The following is a 21,415-nucleotide window of genomic DNA, read 5'->3' as shown; positions in this document are numbered from 1 at the left end:
AGGGGACCCCGCCTCCGGGGGCGACGCGGCCCAATCGGAACGGTGGGCGGGGCCGGGGCGATGGGCGGGGCTCGACTCGGCCCGCCCCCACAGCTCTCTCCCGCGGGAGGGGCGGGGCCGCGCGTCACGTGGGCCGCTCCCGGCCAGCCTCGCCCCCCCCACACCCCCTCCCGCGGGAGGGGCGGGGCCGCGCGTCACGTGGGCCGCTCCCGCCGCCGCCACCGCCGCCGCCGCCGCCGCCACCGCCGCCGCCGGGGTCTTTCTCTGTCTCGGCCGAGGCGGCCATCTTGCTCTCGCCGCGTGCTGGCGTCGGAGGACCCTCCCCGCTGCAGGTGAGACCCCCGGCGGGCCCGCCGCCCCACGGCCTCCGGCCGCCGCGCACGGTCTCCCCGCGCCCTCCCCTCCCGACGCCCGTCGTCCGCTCCGGCTGCCACTTCCGCCGTGGCGCGACGAGCGGGGGCGGGGGCGGCCGGCCCGGCCCGTCGGTTACGGGCGGCGCAGCTGGGGGTCGGCACCTGAGCGAAGGTCCCCGGCACCACCGCCCCGCGCGGCCGCACCGGGCCCGGGCGCCGGCCGCGCCGATCCGGGCCCCGGAGGCTGCACCCCCTCCTCGTCCCGCCACTCTGGGCGCCACCGCGGCCGTGTCAGACGCCCGGAGCTGTTGTCGCCTCGCTCGCTCCTCCCAGGCTGCGGCTGGGGAAACTGAGGCTGGCCCCGGCCCCCCCTCCCCGAGCTCTTGGGTCCCCCGCCGGGTCGCAGCGCTCTTCACTTTGTGCTGGCCGTGTTTGTTTACACGTCTGTCCTGATCTGGACACCGCCGGCTCTTGGAACCCCGGCGCACCGCCTGATTGATCGCCTGGCGTAGTGTGACCCAGCTGATGAATGGCGGTTTCAACTTCCGTTTTCCCACGTTTTTTTTTTCTTTTCTTTTTTTTTCATCATATCATTAGTGGTCCTCTGAAAGAGCGGTAACAGTAGTTACCCAGCATCTCACGTGATCCTGATGAGCTGAGCTTTTAGCCTTCGGCCCGGTAACGTGTGCGGTGGTATATACTTTTCTTAATGCGGGAGAAGCGAACACAACTTCAAAGTTAAATTACCTTTCCAAAGCCGGAAGTGGCCTTCTGATTCCATAGCTTTTGGTACTATTAGAGAAACTTCCCATAAAGATGGGGCTGAAAGTTCAAATTACTTTTATCTCTGTGTAAGAGTGATGTGTGTGAAAACCTGGGTACCTAGAACTTGGGTATTCAATAAATACTGATCCATCTCATGAACCTCTTCTCGGAAGTCCTTGAGAAAGTGCAAAAAAGGTTGTGGATGTTCAACTCAGTGATCATGTGGCCCTTGGAAGTCACTTCTCCCTTTGGGACACGAAAGGAACTTACCAGGCCTCCATTTTCTATTAAACTAGGAAGGAGGCTATTTCTTCTTTATGCCCTGCTGCACTGACAGGTATTTGAGAAGACCTCACACATGAAACGAGTGACAGGTACATTAAAAATATCAAGTAAAGATTAGACTAGGTGATCTTTGAGGTCTCAGACTGAGTCTAAATCTTTCCTACTTGAATCCCACGCAGCCCAACTAGCCGTAGACAAAAGGCCACATTTCTCCCTCCCCTGCTGGTTTAAACTCCCAGGCTCCCTAAAATTACACTTTTTCTGAGCTACTCCTTAGGAATAAGATCTCATAGTTATCCAGCTGACTGTTAAATCGTAGTCAGCTGGAATGGAGTCATTCTTTCATCTACACCACAAGAGAGAGTTAATTTTGCTTTTGCTTCAAACAAGTCTGGACTCTGTCTTTCCAGCCTCCATCCCTTTTTCTTTGGGATTGTTACTCAAAACGCAGAATAGTCCCAAAGGGCTTGTCCTGTGCTTAGTTCTAATATTTTCTCCTGACCTCTTTTTTGCAAGAAATTCCTTAAGTGCTTTGTTATTTCATTATACCTTCATGGCTATAGTCCTTTTGTGGATATTTGAATACAAGATTGAGGTTTATATCAGCAAATTTAAGTCTTATGGTACAGCTAAGATTGACACACACCCAAGACTGGATTCTACACATGACTTCTCCCATACAAGACTCTTACCTGCTTGACCACTGTGATGCAGTGTTGAACAAAGTGAAAAGCCGCAGGTTCTAGTTTTTATTTGTGAAATGAATTCAGCCCTACTGCCGTGACATGTGCAGGTCAGTTCCCTAGGTTCAATGCCAGTGCAGAATGGTTGGTTAGTAATTTACATCATCTTTGATTCTCCTTTTTTTTTTTTTTTTTTGCTTCCTTCAAATGTAAAAAACAGTATCCTTCTCACATGAACAATACAGTTACAAGGTCACAGAATTAGCAAAAAGAAAAAAAGTTTAATAATAGCCTTTTCCTGTATTTCTTCCTTCACCTCTCAGTAATGATCTGTTAAGCCACAGAACAAGTCAAACAAGAATGTTCAATTAGCTTTTACCTGTATCTAGAGCATGGACTGTTGTTTTTCATAGCAGGAATGTCACTGGCCAGACCAGAATTCATGATTTTATAATGTTCTTAGAATCCTCAAAACTCAATCTGCATAGCTTATTTTTTGTCTCCCCACCAAGATTCATCTTTGTCAAATTGTGTAATGACACATTTTACCCTAGATGCAATAATACCCAGTCAAATGTGGTGTGCTCTGTCAGTACAGTGCGAGGTCTAGAGTGAACTCGGGTGCTAAAGAAAGAGCAAGTGTTCACGAAGCTGCTGGTTCCCTATTATTAACACGTCTGACCTTGAACAGAGGACGAGACTTCCTTGTGTTTTGACAGCCTGACAACCCACTGTTAAAGTTCTTTGCCTAGGCTTTTTTCTTTGTGTCATATTTTTCCTTATAAGAAATACAGAGTGTGATTCCAGAGAAGCCATCTACTTGAGGTTTTGCTAATAACATTTGGTAACTGTTCTCTGCTGTGAAAGTCTTTAGAAGAACAAGCTGCCTTGCCTAAGGAGATTTCATAATTGGTTAGGTTTTTCTGAATGCCGGAGAACTGAGTCGTGTTTTAAGAAAGGAGCTTTAAGTAGGCAACTTTGAATCCCATTCATTTGCTATTTGTATATTTGACTCCATGTTGTATTCAGTTTTTTTAAAAATTGGTTTGTGAAGCCAGAACAGGTTACCACTATTTGTTAAGAATATAGACAGTATTGATATGATCATAACTGAATGCATTCTGCATAAACTCAGTGACGTAAAAGGTATTGTCTGTATAAATTAAGTTTTTAACTTCGGTAAAACAGTAAATTTAACAAATTTGTTTTCCCCCCTAGATTTGCCAACAGCATGAATCAAGAAAAGTTAGCCAAACTTCAAGCTCAGGTCCGGATAGGGGGCAAGGTGAGTGTGGTGTAAGACAAACAGTAGGAGAACATCTGATTGCCAGATACCATAGCTGCTTTGTGGGTGTGGGCATTGAGTCCATATCTTTTCAGTGATTAAAAGCAGACCTCATTGCTGTTTGACAGTAATTTGTCTAGGTCTAAAACAGGTAATCTCTCTGATGGGGTCATGAAGATAGAGACCTTGGTTGGAATTCTCACTTTTTATTTTTGTGTGTGTGTCTGCATGTTTCACATGTGTAGGCCTGTGTGTCAGCATGTGTAGGCATAGTGTGTCTGCATGTGTTCACATGTGTAGGCATAGTGTGTCTGCGTGTGTTCACATGTGTAGGCGTATGAGCATATGCACCTGCACGTGCATGTGGAGGCCCAAGGCTGATGTCGGTGGCGTCTTTCTCATCCGTGTTCCGTGTTAGACATGAAGGCAGAATCTCACCAGCTGCCTCGCAGGGGTTCCAGGGGCCACCACACCCACCTGGCTTTTCTGTGGGTTCTGGGGAGCCAGACTGGTTCTTGTGCATAACCATCAAGCCAACTCCCCACGACACTGAACCCCAACTCTGAACATCTGCTTGCGCGACATGAGCAAGTTACCTGGTCCTGCTAAGCTTCCATTATTTTCATCTGCAAAAGAGAAATAATCAAAGATGCTTCTGGAAGTTAGAGCATTGTTTACAAAGACCTGCCATGGTGAATGGTTAGTGGCGGTGGTAGTGACGTCTCTCGTGTAGGGAATGATAGCTGTTAGGGCTCCTGTGTCTTGATGAAATGTGGCTACCTGCAATTGACGCACAAGCAGTTTCAGCTGGGAATGTTTGAAGTGAATGTACATTTTGTGGATTGCCTGATTTTTCCTCCCAAATTCCTGCATTTTCTTTCATGCTGGTGAATTGTGAACATTTAAAGTTTTCACTTTAAAGCCTTGGGAAGTTGTAAGCACCAGAACCTTTGTTTTCCCTTTATTTGGGGCCTGAGGCTCAAAGAAAATACTATACCCTCATCTTTGCCCCGCACAGTGTTTGCAAAAGAGAAAGAAAGCACAGTACTTACTTCAAACATGGATGGCTGTGGGAAAGGACAGGTAGAGCGCTGTGTAACCGGGATTAGCATGCTTTACATGGATCGTGTAGCCGGCTCCTGAGCTCCGAGGGTGGGGACAGTGGAGGGAAGCAGTGACTAGTACTTTAAAGTTGGACGGTGTGGAGTCCTATTGGCACATGGGTGGCTACAATGGCCACATTGTAGCACATGCCAGACTTGAGGTTTGTAACAACTAGATAAGACCTGGAAGGGCCGGATGCCCCTCCCCCCAGTTACCTTTACTTCTTGTGTGTGCGCGCGCACGCATACGCACATGGGTGGTTTATACGTGTGTGTCCTTGTGGACCCATGCTTGTGTGGGGTCACATATGTAAGCATCATACATGCTGTTGCTCACTAACTTTTTTTCACATATTTTTTGTGTGCGTGCAAACGCGTGGAGATCTGAGCTCAGGTGTCCATTCTCTGCTTCCACCCTGTGGGGTCCGAGGATTGAACTAAGGTTGTCTGGCTTAGCTGCATGTACTTTAACTTGCTGAGCCGTCTCACCAGCCCCGCTTTATTTTTTGAGATGGTTTCTCCCCAAACCTAAAGCTTGCTGATTGCCTAGACTGGCTGGCTAGACTCCTGTCTCCGCCTTCCAGCCTTCCAGTGTGGGTACAAGTGCATGCTGCTGTTCCACTCCTTGTATCGGTTGTCCGTACTCAGTTCCTTAGGTTTGGCACAAACCCTTGACCTTCCAAGTCATATCCCCATAATTATGTATTTTTAATGTAGTGGTTGGTATATGCATTAATTTATCTACTGTTAGTAGAATGTATAATTTGTACCAAGCATAGTAAATAAACAAGTTTTTTGCTCTCCACATTGACATAACATGGAAGAGCGTCATGCTCACAATTATAATGAGGAATAGCAAGTATTGTAATGAAGGACAAAATATTTACATAGGAGAGTCATGTTGAGATTTAAAGGATAAATAAGGATTTAATTGCAGCAGGTGAAAGGGTTAGTAGGAGGTAGGCTAAAATGGGGATTGCTGTTTGCATATGTGCAAAGGCACACAGGGTGCTGAGGAAACAGGAAGTGGATAGCATGAAGTGACTAAGTAGATTGGACTCCATCATACCTTTATATGCCATTCTAAGGAGCTTGGGATTTTATCCATACACAGTGGGCAGCTATTGGAGAACTTCAAGAAGGAAATGGCCAGGTGTGGTGGTACCAGTCTTTAATTACAGTGCTCAGGATGTAGAGCCAGGAGGTGGATCTCTGTGGGTTCGAGGACAGCTGCTCTACAGAGTAGTTCTAGGACAGCAAGAGCTACATAGCAAAACCCTGTCTCGAAAACAACAGCACAAAAGAGGAAATGACAGCCTGTTTAGGACTGGTGGCAGTTTGTAAAATGGGATCACATGGAGAACAGTCTAGAAGCTGTTGTACAACATGATACACACAGGTGTTGTGCTGGCAGGATTTAGTGACAGACCGGTTTGAGAAGGACTAAGGGTGTTTCCAGGCTTTGATTTAACGAGGGACCGTGGTATTACCGACTCTAAGGTCTTGGAGGTAAGGGAGATTAGCGGACTACTAAATCTGTAGACAGGGTGAACATTTTGGGTTTTGGGGCAGAGTCTCTCTCTAAAGTCCATGCTGCCCAAGTATTTGATATGTTGACTAGACTGGCCTCAGGCTTTCCAGCAATCCTCCTGCCTCTCTTCCCTCTTGCATGCGGGGATTACAGGTGTGTGTACTCTGCATGCATGGTGGCTTAGCTGAGCACCTCAGTAGAGCAGCTCTGCATGGTGCCAACGCTACATAGTGAAACCCTGTCTTGGAGGAAAAATGGTCCAGAATTTTTTTTAATAATCATTTTTATGTGCATTGGTGTTTTGCCTGCATGTATGTCTGTGGGTGTCAAATCTTGGAGTTATAGACAGTTATGAGCTGCCACGTGGGAACTGGGAATTGAACCAGGTCCTCTGGAAGAGCAGCCAGTGCTTTTAACTGCTGGGCCATCACTCCAGCTTCTTGGCCCAGAAATTTTTAACCCATTATTTTAAATAGTTTTTAATGGAAAAATATTTTAAAATGTATTCTGTTTGTATATATGTGTCTCTGTGTCTACTGGTGTCATCAGGGACCAGAAGAGGGCATTGGATCTGCTGAACCTGGAGGTACAGGCAGTTGTGAGTTGCCTGACATGGGTGCTAGGATTTGAATAGCATCCTCTAGAAGAGCAACAAGTACTCCTAACCACTGACCATATCTTGACCCCTCATTTCCAATTATCAGCAGAGAAATGAACTTGCCCTGACTTAGGTACATAGTATTATTTTTGACCTTAGGCCCAAATCCCAAGCCTCATCATCATAGCCCGCACTAGCCCCTCAGAAGTTACTTGTGTTGTGACATTCTTACCTCTCAACCTCCTGTGCCCCGCCCCTGACTGGCTCACAGCCTCCAGGTCCAGTGTTAGTGTAGCAGCCTTGCCAGAGCAAGCAGGTCAGGTGAAGGCTCTGGCAGTTGCTTCCTGCTGCAACTGAAATAACATTGAGCACCTGCCCTGGAGACTAATCTAGGTGGTGTGACCCTGTGTGCTGTCGGGTGTCACTTCCCTTTTCCTGCCTCGTTATTCACTCTGCTCTGGCCACGCTGGCACCCCTTCCTGTCCAGAAGACAAGTTCAGTCCTGTTCCTGCTGCCCGATCGCTCCTTCCCAGTCCTGGGTCTCATTCCTAGCAGCAGCTTTTCTCTTCTACTAGTTTTATTCTCTCTCTCTCTTTCATGTCTTCACTGTGTTTGAAATGATCTAATTTGTTTAAGTACTTGTTGACATTTCCCTTTTATTGTAATACATGAACCTAAGTAAGATCTTGATCTTTTTTCATTTCTGGATTCTCAGACTCTGCCATACTCACTAGTAGAATTAAATCTCACTATAAAATAGTTCCTAAGATTTTACACCATCCTTAGACTTTATTGGCAGGGGCTGTTGGGGATTCTATGAAAGCATGCAAGGCTTGAAAGTTGTTAGAAAGCATACTAAATGGTCTTAGAGTTATAAACTGTGTTCTATTAACAAACAGTATTTTGAAACAATGTATTGAAATGAAAATGTAGACATTGAAAAGGAATGGTAACTGACTAGAGCTGTCTTTCCGGTGTTGGCTGAATATCAAAAACTCTGTAGTCTTGTTAGTCACTGCTGTATGGTTAGTTTTTCCAGTGCAGATTTTAGGTTGTGGCTGGGAGGATGTGGTTGCTGTAGCCAGTCCTTATGCATAGTAACACCTCTGTCTGGTTATCTCCAGGGCACAGCTCGCAGGAAGAAGAAGGTGGTACACAGGACAGCTACTGCTGATGACAAAAAGCTTCAGAGTTCTCTGAAGAAACTGGCTGTGAACAATATAGCTGGTATTGAAGAGGTATGGGCACTTTGAAAACATAAATTATAGAGAACTAGTACATGCACATTTGACTTTCAAATCAAAATACTGGCTTGGAAGAATCTTTAATACTCCGTTCATGTGTCTTTGAAAAAATGTAGTGGTTGAATTTGGTCTGGGGATGAAATGATTTTAGTAAGCAGTTAAAGATTTTCTTTATACTTTTCAGACTTAAGGTATTTGCATGTATGACAACTGTGAAGCTGCTCGTGAGCTTTAATGTAACATAAGATTTCTTTTTCTGTTTTGCTTTGTTTCTGTGGGTCATTCTATATCCTGGACTGGTCTCTAACTTGGGATCTTGCCTCCCTAGTATTGGTATTTAACAGAGCATGTGCCCTAGGGCCTAGCAAGTCTGTCTGTCTGTCTTTTCGTTTTAGGTTTTTGTTGTTGCTGTTTTGTGTTTTGAATCGAGATTTCTCTGTGTATCTTTGACTGTCCTGTACTCGCTTTATAGAACAGGCTGGCCTCAAACTCACAGAGATCCGCCTGCCTACCTCTGCCTCCCAGAGTGATGGGATTACAGACATGTTATTGTACCCAGCTTTCACGTTATTTTTTCTAATAATATAGAAGTAAAGCCTAATAATTTTTTCAAGTGAGACTTTTAATTTTACTGTAATTCACCTTTCTAAGCTGGGTCCAGTGGCACACACCTGTAATCCCAGCGTTCAGGGAAAGAGAGGCAGGTGGATCTGTCTGAGGTTGAGCTCAGCCTGGTCTACAAAGTGAGTCCAGGACAGCCAACTCTACCCAGAGAAACCCTGCCTCAAAAAAACTTAAAAAAAATAAAATAAAATAAAATTCACTTTTCTGTACTACAAAGTCTATCACCTTTTCAAAAAAACTTCTAGAAGTAGCTTTATGTGAATTCAACTCCTCCCTTTCTTTCTTCCGTATTTTTGTTACTTATTTATTTTGATTTTTTTTGAGACAGGACCTCACTATGTAGCCCTGGTTGTCCCGGAACTTACTTGGTAGACAAGGCTGGCCCGTATGCACGCTGCTAGGAACCAAACGTCAGGGCTTCGTGCACTCTAGCTAAGCACCCTGTCGCTGAGTTACTCTCAGCTCTTACATGCCTTTATGATAACATCTACTAAAACTGTAGTTACTTCCTTTTTGCTGATATTGTCACTCTAATTTTCATTTTTAGGTACAAGTTCTTGCTATATAGACCAGATTGTCCTAGAATTCACAGTGTTCCTGCTTAGCTTCCCAAGTGCTGAGATTAAAACCATGTGCCACACTCCCACTTAGTTGTAACGCTCTGAGGCGTCACAGCCTAGAGCGACACCGAGAATTAGTGCTGCCTGTCATAGGGAGCATGCATATTCTCACCGCTTCTGCCTGCTTCCAGGCGTTCCCGGCCGCACAGGCTCTATGGAGAGGAGAGCACACAGGGAGGAATTAATGATCCAGATAACAACTGTGAAGTTTTCAGATATCTGAACAATCTAAGATGAAAAAGTTTTACTTTTTTTTTTTTTTCTCTTTCTGAACTTGATCTTTTCGGTAGCAAGACATTTGTTTACATAACTTTTGCAGATTTAAAATATTTCTGCTTAGGAACATGTAGAATATTATATGTGCCCTGACTTACTCACATACTTTTGGGTTAAAAACAGCTTCTTAAGAGGGATAAAAAGTATGCATGAAAATATGTAATGGGCTGCTCATGGTGGCCTACAGCTTTAATCCTGGCATGCACAAGGCAGAGGTAGGTGGATCGTTGTGAGTTTGAGGCCAGCCAGGAATACATAGCGGTTCCAGACTAGCCAAGGCTATGTAGTGACACCCTGGCTTGAAAAAAGCAAATCATATAATGATTTTCAGAAACACTGGGATAGGAAAATCAGATCTGTCTTAGAATACGAGAGCAGCAAGATGGTTTAGCACGTTAAGGCCCCTTGTCCTTTGCCTGTATACATTGCACGGCTTAAACTCATGTGAAATGCATAGCTTGCTTTGTGAATTTGACAAGTTCTTTCCTTTGCCTGAAAAAGCAGGAGAACTGATCTTGCTTAGCCCTGAAATTCATCCTTTGATTGTGCCCAGGAACCTTACATAACTGCCATTTGCTTAGTAGGATAGAAGGGAAACTCATCGGAAATGAAATATTCTGGCCTTTTTCATTTCTTGTATTCCAGTCTTGATATTCTAAGATTAACTTTCCACTCTTTTCTGATCTTTCTATTCATTCAGCTGCATCCATTACACCACCCATTTAAAAGAATCACGAATAAATTTACCCGCAGTCTAAAATGGACTTCATCTTATTTATCACACTCAAATGAGACAATCAGCATTTTACACTAAAAAGACAGGTGTCAGGATGCACCCAACCTTCAGCCTGCGGAAATGAAGCCTGACAAAGTTTGTGAATGTGTGGTTATTTTGTAATTTCTAGGGATGTGTCTGTAATTTCTCTGTTAAAGTCTTGCCTGAAGCTTGAGGAGCCCCTTTCTGCTCCTCCATCCTGTGCTGTCAGCAGTGTTGACCCTTCTGAAGAAGAGAAGCCCACTGGCCCTGAGAGCACTCAGCACCTGTGTGATGGACAAGGACAGCTTTAAGTGTTAGTGCTCCTGGCCTTTTTATAGACAAAGAGCTCATCACCAAGGTGACTTTTGGAGTGGAGTCAACCGCGTGGTGGAATGACATTATTTACACATTTAACTAGTGTAAATGAGATCATACCAAAACAGAACAAATGCAGAAAGGTAATTCATGAGTGAGAAATAGCAATTTAAATAGCATTTATTCAGTCTTCTATTTATTCAGTAAATCCCAGGATAACAGAATAATCTCAAATAACCAGTTCACATTGGTAAAAGCTAAAGAAATAATGGCAGGATGGTAGTAAAAGACTCTCAGTTATTAACAAAACATGTTCAAGTGGTTAAGTGTGTGAGAGCTTTGTTTGCAGAAATTAATGAAGGTGGTTGAGAAGGTGTATTTCAGAATTAGAGAGCCAGGTGCAGTGAGACGTGCCTGTAATCCCAGCACTCAGGGAGGCAAAGGCAGGCAGATCTGAGTTCAAAGCGAGCCTGGTCTACAAGAGAGTCTAGGATAGCCAAGGCTACACAGAGAAACTCTGTCTCGAATAAATAAATAAAGATTAAAGAAAACTGTCAGGCCTATCAGTACAGATCTGTAGTTCCAGATACTTAGAAGCCTGAGGCAGGATGATCACAATTCAAGGCCAACTGGCAGCTTAGTAAGAATCTTTGTGAATGGCTCAGTGGTGAAGGCTGCTCTTTAGAGGACCTGAATTCAATTCCCAGCTCCCACAGTTGTGGGCAGCCACAACTTAACACCCGAATACAGACATAGGCAAAACACCAGTGCACATGAAAATAAAGAAACAAAGAACCAACCTCAAAGTGAAGTGTAAAGGGCTGGGGGTGGGCTCAGCTCTGCTTACCCAGAGCACCCCACCGTGGCCACAGCTGCTTGAGAGCCTCACTTGACATCACAAGATCCCTGTGTGTGGCTTTAAAAAGCCCACGACCTGCGTTGTCTGCGAGCCCATCCAGGTGGAAGGAGCGCTGCGTCTTTTCAGGCCCCCATCGTGCACATGCACAGTAATAAACGTTTAAAAAGAAGCCAGGCACTGGGAGTGCAAGCTTCAATCCCAGCACTCAGGAGGCGGAGGCAGACAGGTGTCTGCATTTGGGGCCGGCCTGGTCTACAGAGCAAGTTTCAGGACAGCCAGGGCTACTCAGCAAAACCCTATCTTAAGAAACAATTTTTGAAAGAACCAAAAGGACTGACCAATTGCTTGTAAAGAGTAGCATGACGGGGCTGGAGAGGCAGCTTGGAAGCTAAGAGTGCCTGGTGATTTTGCAGGAGACCCAGGCTAGGTTCCCAGCACCACACAGCTGCTCACAAATGTAGATAACTTCAGGGCATCCGACGCTCTTTAAACAAAAACCAAAACCCTTCTAGGTCTCGGGTACACGTGTGATAAAAGAAAGCCTCACTCCAGGTGTGGAGGTCCATGCCTTTATTCCCAGCACTCACAGGCAGAGTTCCAGGCCAGCCAAAGATAACATGAGACCCGATCTCAAAAACAAAAAGAATTACACAGTAAAAAAGGAAACTGACATTTTGCTGCATTTTCTGAGCCTCCAAAGAAGTAAAATGCTTAAATGTCTGTGTCGTCGCTGTGAATTTGTGAGTAGTTACCTGTATGTATTTCCGCGGTTGCCACATGCTTTTTCCTCCTTTCTGTCTGTCCTCAGTAAGCTGCTACCCCACCAAGTGGCAGTTGCACTCATTTTGTTTGATACTATAAATTGAGTAACTGATCTCATTAAGAATCTGGTTCTTGGGGATGGAAAGATGGCTCAGAGGTTAAGAGCAGTACTTGCCCTTCCAAAGGTCCTGAGTTCAATTCCCAGCAACCACATGGTGTCTCACAACCATCTATAATGAGATCTGGTGCCGTTTTCTGGCGAGCAGGTGTACATGCAGACAGAACATTGTATACATAATAAAATAAATAAATCTAAAAAAAAGAGAGAGAGAAGCTAGTTCTTAGACATAGTTCTACTAAAAACAAAAAACAAAAGTGGCCGGAACTTCTCCACCTGCATGACTGTTTCATAGCTTATGAATTACTACTATGTAAATGGCATATTACTAAAACTGCTTTTCTAAAAATATATTTTAGTTGAATCTAGCCTGTGAAATACATTGTTTTCTGTGCCCATACAGGTGAACATGATTAAAGACGATGGAACAGTTATTCATTTCAACAATCCCAAAGTCCAAGCTTCCCTCTCCGCTAACACCTTTGCAATTACTGGTCATGCCGAAGCCAAACCAATCACAGAAATGCTTCCCGGAATATTAAGTCAGCTTGGTGCTGACAGCTTAACGAGCCTTAGAAAGTTAGCGGAACAGTTCCCGAGACAAGGTACGTCTTTCCAGTCGGTGCCTTTGCCTCTCCCCTGCTGTAGGCAGAAGCCTGATTTTAAAAGACCGAGTCTAGACTAGGGGTGTGGTCATTTGACAGTACCAGCCAAGTGTGCAAAAGGTTCTGCTGAGTTCCCAGCAGGAAATAAATAGGGTGTGATGGCACACGCCTGTAATTCCAGCAGCAGTTCAGGTTAGCCCCAGCTGTATAGGGAAAAGGTGTTTTTCTTACGCGGAGGGGATTTGCCTCAGTAGGTCATTCTTTTACTTTTTATAATTCCATTTGGGAGCTTCATAAAACTTGTAGTTTGGAGGTTTTTAGTTCGGTTTGGTGTTTTGATACACGGTTTCTCTGTGTAGCCCTGGCTGTCCTGGAGCTCACTCTGTAGATCAGGCTGGCTTCAAATTCACAGAGATCCACCTGCCTCCCAAGTGCTGGGATTAATGGCGTGCACCTCCACAGCCGCCACCACCTTGGCCATAATTTTCTTTTTGATTAATGAAATGTGTCTTCAGATAAAATATTGTTGATTGCTGCTATGCTGCTGTTTTACCATTATAAATATGGTAATCTTCAATTTTGAATTTCCAGTTGGTTTTGATTGCATGCATGCCTTGTTTTCTCCAACCATCAAAGAGCCTTGTATTTCAGAAGTCACATGGTCATACTGCATAGCTAGATACTTAGATCAAATTAAGTGGGAAAAAGGTCTCTCATATTTTCTAGTTGTGAGATAGTATGACCAATACCTTTGTTCAAGCTTCTCAGGTTCTTCATTGCCATTTAATTTTTACCCTTAGAGCACATTAGAATTACCAGCTATAGTAAGTATATAGTTAATTTAAGTTAAAATTTCATTGTTTTTAGTGTTAGTTAAGCAAAAAAACAAAGACCACACACAGCCATGAGATCTAGACAGAGGGAAGGTAAGCATTAGAGTTCTGTGAAGCTCTCTGTTCTCAGGGACTAATACTCAAATCAACTTTTTGTAGTATTGGACAGTAAAGCACCCAAACCAGAAGACATTGACGAGGAGGATGATGACGTTCCAGGTAAAGGACATTTTGTTGCTGTTAAAGTTTGTCTCAGACCAGTGAAACTGTTCTGGTAAAGATGGTTGATGGCCTGGGACCCACACGGTGGAAGGAGAGAACCAGCAAAGCAAGTTATCCTCTGACCTACACATACACACACACACTACAGTATAATTTTTAAAACTAAGGAAAAAAAATTTTTTTTCACATACTACATAGATGACTTTCAGAAGATTTTTGACTGACTCAATTCCAGTTGATTTATAGTGATGTGGTAGGCTTCTAGTTAAGGTATTAGCTGACCTGGAAGACAGCGGCCCTTCCCCCATCATCATCAGGCTAGAAAACTAAGGACTGGAACTTCAGGTCAGAGAAATATCCCTTAAGTCCTTTGAAGAGATGTGACATCCTGAAATCCGGTTATAGAATACGGTCTAAGCCTGGCTCCGGAATGCTGAACCTTGTAAAAGATTACTGTATAGCAGAAGGCTGTCCGATAAAGAACAAAGACACTATGGCCTTCTGTCAGACCAAAGGGGCCTGTCACTCACCTGAACAAAGCTGTTTGTTCTGGGGACTTGAGAAATAGTAGACAGCCTTCCTGGCGTGCAGCCTGGGTCACACTCACCCCCTCAGTGTGGGCTCTACTTTATTATCAGTGAATTTAGCTGTCTTCTATGCTATTTCTCTTTTATGTAAGTTCTTTAGATACAGATCACAAAGACCAGATCACAAAGATCTCACCAGACTGAGATCCCTGTGAGAGGATAATAATGAATAAGAATACAGAAGTCCCCTCACTCACAACTCAGAACCTGTCACATGCATGTGTTAAGTTGAAATCACTGTGATTGTCAGCATACATTGTTACTGTTGACATTTTTGCTGTGGGGCTGAAGAAATGGCTTCTCTTCCCGAGGACCTGGATTCAGTTTTCAGCACTCACGAGCTTCACAGCTTCACGCACAGGCTCACAAGCTTCTGTAATCCCAATTCCAGGGACCCAGTGCCCCCTTCTGGTCTCTCCATCACTGCACACACACAGTGCACAGACGTTCAGGCAAGCACCAATACACATAAAATAATAAAGCAACTCTGAAAACTGCTGGCGCTATAAGTGACATTAAAATATTATTCACTTGGTTATTTTTGCATACATTTTTAAAAGTCATTTCCTTAAGATTACTGCTTTATAAAAGTCATTGTACTGAAATGCCATTAGTTTGTTTCTGCCTTTTCTGTTTTTTTGACTGCTACTAGGTGCAACTATTTTGACTCATTTGCATTTTACTTATTTTTTTCCTTTCTTCTTTTTGTCAGATCTTGTAGAAAATTTTGATGAGGCATCGAAAAATGAAGCTAACTAAAATCCTCTGGGTTTTGGAAGCTGGCATGGACTAGATTTAACAATCAGCTCTGTTGTTCCAAAGTTTTACAGACATGGAGAAACATCACCTGTTATTAGTTCAGTAATATAAATATTTTGTATATTAATAATGCTGTTTGTTCAGCATTTCTTGGTCATTTGATTTTGCATTTTGCACTTCTTCCCAGGATCTATTCTTTTGGTCAAAATATGAAGTATTGGTGCAGTTTGAGGGTGGTTTTTGGTTTGGGGGGGAACTTTTGGTGTGTATGTATATGTATGTATGTGGGTATGTGTGTACACAGTGGACCACAAGTTGGATAACAGTTATATCTAGCCTATTCTTTCCTCTAGTAGAAATAAAACAAATCTTTACATTTGTTACTTTGTTTTCCGTAACTGCACATAATTGATGAAACGCGATTGTCTTTGATTTCAGATCTGAAGAGAGTCCTGCCGTTGGAAGTTTGGTGTTAATTTGCTCAGTTAACTGTAGTGTTTTTTTATACTCTTCTCTGGGTTGAAGATGTCTTGAACATTTTGCCACCAGATTGCTGCCGGAGTCATAAGCCGGGCACCTTTGATGTGGCTGCCTTAGACTCACTTTCTAGTCAGACCCAGAAGTTTTCCTTTTATTGGCTTCCTTCCTGGTGCCGCGCATCCCCCATTTTGGTCTTTAAATGGACTGGTCAGCCTTTGATAACACTCTTATCTTCTGCCTAGCTTGAGGCAGTTCTCCATAGAGATCTGAGAGAGTGCCTAATCCCGCTTTCTGTTTCTTACCCTGAGGAACAACTCCATCTTCAACATTTATTTCCCTTCACATTTGCGGTTTGCTAGATTCAACTGGACTAGTTGGAATGTGCTTACTAAATAGTTTTATACCGGGGTTATCCTGTTTCCTAGCTGTTCTTGGTAGCAGGTGCTAGGGTACCTCTTTTTCAGCAAGGTTGAGCTGGGCACATCCTTTTGAATGGAAAGAACTTACAGATGTAGATTTCTTGTGGCAGACACGGGCATTCTAGATTTCTTGTGGCAGACACGGGCATTCTCTGAAACGGTACTGGTCAGGAGAGCTTCCGCAGCCTCTCTCCCATTCTTGGTCTCGAACTTTCCTCTGGGTAGATCTGACTGATTGTAGCTGCTCAGATCAGCCTCCTGCATGCTTAGGACAGTGCTTTGCAGGGCACAGTGGTAAAACAGTATATATTTGCTTACCTCCTCTCGGAGGACTTGGAGGTAAGGTGTATTCATTCACTCAGGTTTCCTCTTGCTGTCTGGTAAAAGCGTGTGTTTTGCATCAGCATTTATTATAGCCAATATTTTAGGATGAGGCTTAAAGACCTGTGTCCTGGCCCATCACAAACTAACTCAGCTCAGCCTTGCAGCATGCCGACTTCTGTTTCAGGCTAGACGGCTCTCCTTGATAGCTAAGGTGGAAGACCAGCAGCGTACTGAGAGGGCTGTAGACATGCAGGCAAAGCTCCTGTGTCTTTTTTTGTCAGACATTTTCAATTTATTTTAGAAATTTGTTGATTTTTTTTTGTTATGTTTTATATAATATATGGACGTAACAAAATAAATAACAGTAATAAAATAACCGTACGAAAGAGGAGACTATTTCCTCTAGTGCCTTTGTTAATTGTTGTCTGCAGTTCTTTTTCTGTTCCTCCATACTCTCCATAAATAAATTCTCATGTGGTCATTGGTAAAATAATCTCATTCATTGTTAGGTCAGTACTGTACCTGGTCACTTACTCCAGAATTTGTTGCTGTGACTACCCAGAGGCTCACTGTGAGTCGGAGAGCAACAGACAGCGTAGTGGATGGAAAGAGGGAGTGTATCCAGAGCAAGGACATTTGTGTTCTGGTCCAGATTCTGGCTTTATGTGGCCTGTCCTCATGACCAGACTACTCTAAATTTCATCATCAGTCCAGTAAGATATTTGTGAGTATAAACTTTCTCCTGCTCTCACAGTTCTGAGACTCTCACTTTGGGACTTCTCTAAGAAGGGATTTTGTCATCTGTTGAAGGCTGTCTTTATTTTTGACCAGCACAGATTTTATACACATATCACCCTTCACATTTTGGTCACATTTTAGTTTCTCAGAGTCATTCTGGTCAGTATCCCCCTTTACCTGATTGTCAGCAGCTCTTCCTTCTGGCCTTCATTTGTGTAAAGAACCATTATTCCGCTGCCTGGAGAGATGGCTCGTGGTTAGGGGTGTGCTGCTCTCAGAAGACGCCTTAGTCCCCAGCAGCTCCAGGGCATCCGACATACTCTGGCTTCCTTGGCAACTGTACTACACACACACTTTAAAATAGAAGAAACAATGTTTTATCTTATTTCTATACTTCTTTGAACAAAAATATATTGAAATGCTCAACAAAGAACAATGCTTTCAGAGTGGGTAGACATAAAATAAAGATAAAAATATGGGTGAAACTTTAGTAAATGTACAGTTCTTGGCAAAAACATGAATTAAATGGTTATATTTACAAGTTGTGTGTTTGTGTAGGTGCAAATATATGCTTTGGGGTTTTTTTTTTTTTGTTTGGTTGGTTTTCAAGACAGTTTCTCTGTGTGTCCTTGCCTGTCCTGGAGTTCACTCTGCAGATCAAGCTGTTCTCAAACTCACAGAGAGGGACTGGAAATATAGATCAGCAGTTAAGAGCACTGGCTGCAATTCCAGAGAACCTAAATTCAATTCCCAGCACCCACAAGGCAGCTCACAACTGTAACTCCTATTCCAAAGGATCTGACCCTCTCACACATGCAGGCAAAACACCAGTGTAAATAAAATAAAAAATAAGTAAATTAAAAAAAAAAATACTCAAGAGATCTGCCTGCCTTTGCCTCCTAAATACTGAGATTAAAGGAGTGCACCACCACAGCCTGGCTTAAATACATGCATTTACAATAAAGGCGAGGTATGGGATATTGCCTTTACATTTTAAAAATAATTCACGGAAAAGTGAGATGAAAGGGAGGAAAGGCAGAAGAGTACAGACGGCAGGAAATTGCTGTGTGGCCTGTTGTTTTGAGCTGCGTTCTCACTGTAGACTAGGCTGGCTCTAAACTCAAGAGCTGTGCCCCGAGCACTGGGGCTGAGGGTGTGCACCCCCCCCCCCAATTAGCTGTGTGGTCTTACCATTAAAAAGCATCTCATTGGTGTATTTGGGGGACACTCAAAATAGTCTCATGCTGACATTTATTTTCTATTTTCCCGTCAAGGGATGGTTTAAGAATCAAGCACCTTAATTTATTATTAAGGAATGAGTGCTTATACAATTCCATTACATTTATTTAAGAAGCTACCCAGCTCTCAGAAAAGCTGTATGTGGGACATACTCGGTTGTTTGGTTTTAATTCAGTGTTTAGCTCTAAGTATGCTGTGTACCTGTAAAAAGACACTATAACAAGAGATAGTGTAATAGTAGCAAAATGGCAGGCTTTAGGGTAACCTTTCACAGAGATGCTGTAGAGGACAAGCCCAGAGAGCCATGGCTCATGTTGCTCTATTCAGAGGGTACCACGGCATTCTCTCCGCCCGTTTCCTCTGAAGGATGGGTTTTAAGATTTAAGCAGAGGTCTTGGAATGTGAAGGAGGATGATTACTGTGTGTTATCTTCCACACCGTGGCAGAGAGTTGTTTCCTGGGAGTTAACCAGGCAGAGCAGGGTTCTGCTGCGTTGTCCTCAGCTCTGCCTTTATTGGTTGCCTTGACACAGTTCACCTGGGTTAACACAGCCTCCTTATTATTAGTCTTTCTCCCAGTATTCTGCTCAGAAGCCGAGCCTCCTAGACTTCCTGTCTGAGTATGTCGCCCTGCATTCATCTCGCAGCATACCATGCTGGTACTACATATGTTCTGTCACCCAGGGTATAAACACGTTGATAGACGTCACGTCGCACATTGTCTCCAGCAGCCAACATCGTGCCTAACAAGTCACTCAAGACTATGAAAACTTACATTTACCGACTATAAAAGTATTTCATTTAATTCTCCATTTGGTAGAACAAGTATCGTCTCAGTGTAAAAGAGGAAATAAAGAGTAGTTTCTAAAGGTCAAACTAATTTGTAGGAGAACTGATATAGATTCTTAGGTAGAACTATTAAATTCTAGGCTCCAATCCCTTAACATCACCCCGTACTCTCCAAAACCTTTGTCTGTTTTGAAATGCTGGGGATTGAACCTAGGGTACCATGCATGCCTTTCAAGGGCTCTACTACTGAGTAATGTATTGAAGTGAAACCTATGTGATATAACCTTTAGTCGGATAGCACATTCAGATTATCTAGTTTTATTCTGTAGGTCCAACCTATCTGAAGGATCACTCAGGAAGTCACTTTAAATATATTTAATTTTGTATATATGGATGTTTTGCCTGCATGAATTCCTGTGCATCGCGTGTATGCAGTGCCCACAGAGGCCAGAAGAGGGCGTCAGAATCTTAGGAATTGGAGTGAGATGGGTTGTGAGCAGCTACGTGTGTGCTGGGAACAGAACTTGGGTCTGCAGGAGCAAACATTTAAATGCTAAGCTACCACAAGCGCAGTTGTCACAGGTGACTGGAAGGGTAGCCTTGACGTCAGGACATTCTCCAGGCTGTGGTTTTGAGAGTCTTGAGTACTAGGCACCAAGTCCTGTCTCCATGGTGTCACAAGAAAATAGCACATATTAAAAAATAAATAGGGGCTGGAGAGATGGCTCAGTGGTTAAGAGCACTGTCCGTTCTTCCAAAGGCCCCAGGTTCAACTCCCAGCACCCACATGGCAGCTCACAACTGTCTGTACCTCCAGTTCCAGGTGATCTGACACCCTCACACCAATGCACATAAAATAAAGTTAAATTGTATATTTAAAATGAATAAAGTATCACAGAAGGAAAGAATAATTATCAGTATGTGTTCCAGGCCTGGTTTGTTGCCAGGATACTGACAAGTCCAGCTCATACCCACAGAACTTAAGCCTAGAAAAGGGCTCAGGGTGTGTACAGCTCACTGGTAAAGTGCACACTTAGCTCACGGGTCTGTGATACCCTGGGTTTGCTGTACCTTCGTACTCCTACTATGTAGGATGTGACTTCACTTCAGCTGCAGATGATCAGACCAAGCGGAGCGTCTAGTCCATACAGTAAGCTGGGTCAGTCCATTCACTTCTGAGGACTCGTCGTCTTAATAAGCTGAGTGTGGCCACGTAGCCTTGAGCTGAAGCCCTGACGTCGGGCTGTGCGGAAGCTGGCAAGAATAAGACAGCAGGCAACCCTACTGGGAAAAGAACCTCAGAGAATTACTGCAGTTTCTCATCCCGTGATGTCAAACTGTCCTTTTCTGGTTCTGAGCTGCTTACTAGACGGTTTTTGTTCTGGTTTGGTTTTTTGAGATAGTGTTTTCTCTGTGCAGCCCTGGCTGTCCTAGTGCTCTGTAGACCAGGCTGGCCTTGAACTCACAAAGATATGCCTGCCTCTGCCTCCCAAGTGCTGGGATTAAAGGCGAGTGCCACCGCAACCAAGCTACTAGCAGGATTGTTGTGTTCTTGAAAACACTTCTGCCACTGTCACGGTCAGAGCTAGATGGAGAGATTGTTCCTGGCTACTAATGATCTTAGAGTGAGGACACTAAATACTTTTTACAAAAATTTATTGAAGGGCTGGACATAGTGGCATGTGCCTTGTAAATTCAAGTCCAGCCTGGGCTACCATACTCCAACCAAGGACCTAGACCCCCTGTTCAGATGAAGCCCATAGGCTGCTCAGTTTCCAAGTGGGTACCCTAGTAAGGGGAGCAGGGACTGTCTCTGATATGAACTCAGTGGCTGGCTCTTTGACCACCTCCTCCTGGGGAGGGGGTGCAGCCATGCCAGCCCACGTGTTAATGAGACCTGATAGACTAGGTTCAGATGGAAGAGAAGGAGGGCCTCCCCTATCAGTGGACTAAGGGAAGGACTAAGAGGGAGGGAATGAGGAAGGGGACTACAGCCGGAACACAAAGTGAATAAATTGTAATAAATGATAACAAACATTAATTTTAAAAGTACTGATGGGGGTGCAGTTTTAAGCCACTTATCTAGCATGTGTGAGGCCAGCCCTAGCCCCTGAACAGATGGAAACGTTGCCTTTGAAATGCTCATTGTCAGTGCAGGGCTTCGAATGAGAATGGAGTTGGACTAGATCAAAGCAGTTTCTGACCCCAAAGGGATTGCATGTGGTTGTGGAGTGTGAAGAAAA

At 44.0% G+C, this 21,415-nt stretch overlaps 1 protein-coding gene across 2 annotated transcripts; it reads left to right on the top strand.

Moving 5' to 3' along the window:
* Positions 1-202: 202 nt before the first annotated feature.
* Btf3l4 (basic transcription factor 3 like 4) lies at positions 203-15,563 on the top strand. Of its 2 annotated transcripts, none has more exons than XM_055629009.1 (6): positions 203-332; positions 3,305-3,371; positions 7,728-7,841; positions 12,582-12,783; positions 13,776-13,835; positions 15,138-15,563. In XM_055629009.1, exons 2-6 carry the CDS (start codon positions 3,318-3,320, stop codon positions 15,182-15,184), a joined length of 477 nt encoding a protein of 158 aa, XP_055484984.1. In that variant the 5' UTR covers positions 203-332; positions 3,305-3,317; the 3' UTR covers positions 15,185-15,563. The 2 variants fall into 2 exon arrangements, with proteins under 2 accessions (XP_055484984.1, XP_055484985.1); XM_055629010.1 differs by lacking the exon at positions 203-332 and adding an exon at positions 962-1,031.
* The last annotated feature ends 5,852 nt before the right edge of the window (positions 15,564-21,415 follow it).

Source organism: Psammomys obesus, unplaced genomic scaffold (assembly GCF_907164565.1).
Source record: "Psammomys obesus unplaced genomic scaffold, mPsaObe1.curated_primary_1811, whole genome shotgun sequence".
Classification (NCBI taxonomy): Eukaryota; Metazoa; Chordata; class Mammalia; order Rodentia; family Muridae; genus Psammomys; species Psammomys obesus.
The sequence above is the reverse complement of the archived record's forward strand: the minus strand, read 5'-3'. Positions and strand labels throughout refer to the sequence as shown.

Coding starts and splice junctions, on each gene's coding strand:
- Btf3l4 (XM_055629009.1), top strand. CDS start 3,318: ATGAATCAAGAAAAGTTAGCCAAACTTCAAGCTCAGGTCCGGATAGGG. Junction 12,784..13,775: donor GGAACAGTTCCCGAGACAAG/GTACGTCTTTCC, acceptor AACTTTTTGTAG/TATTGGACAGTAAAGCACCC. Junction 13,836..15,137: donor GGAGGATGATGACGTTCCAG/GTAAAGGACATT, acceptor TCTTTTTGTCAG/ATCTTGTAGAAAATTTTGAT.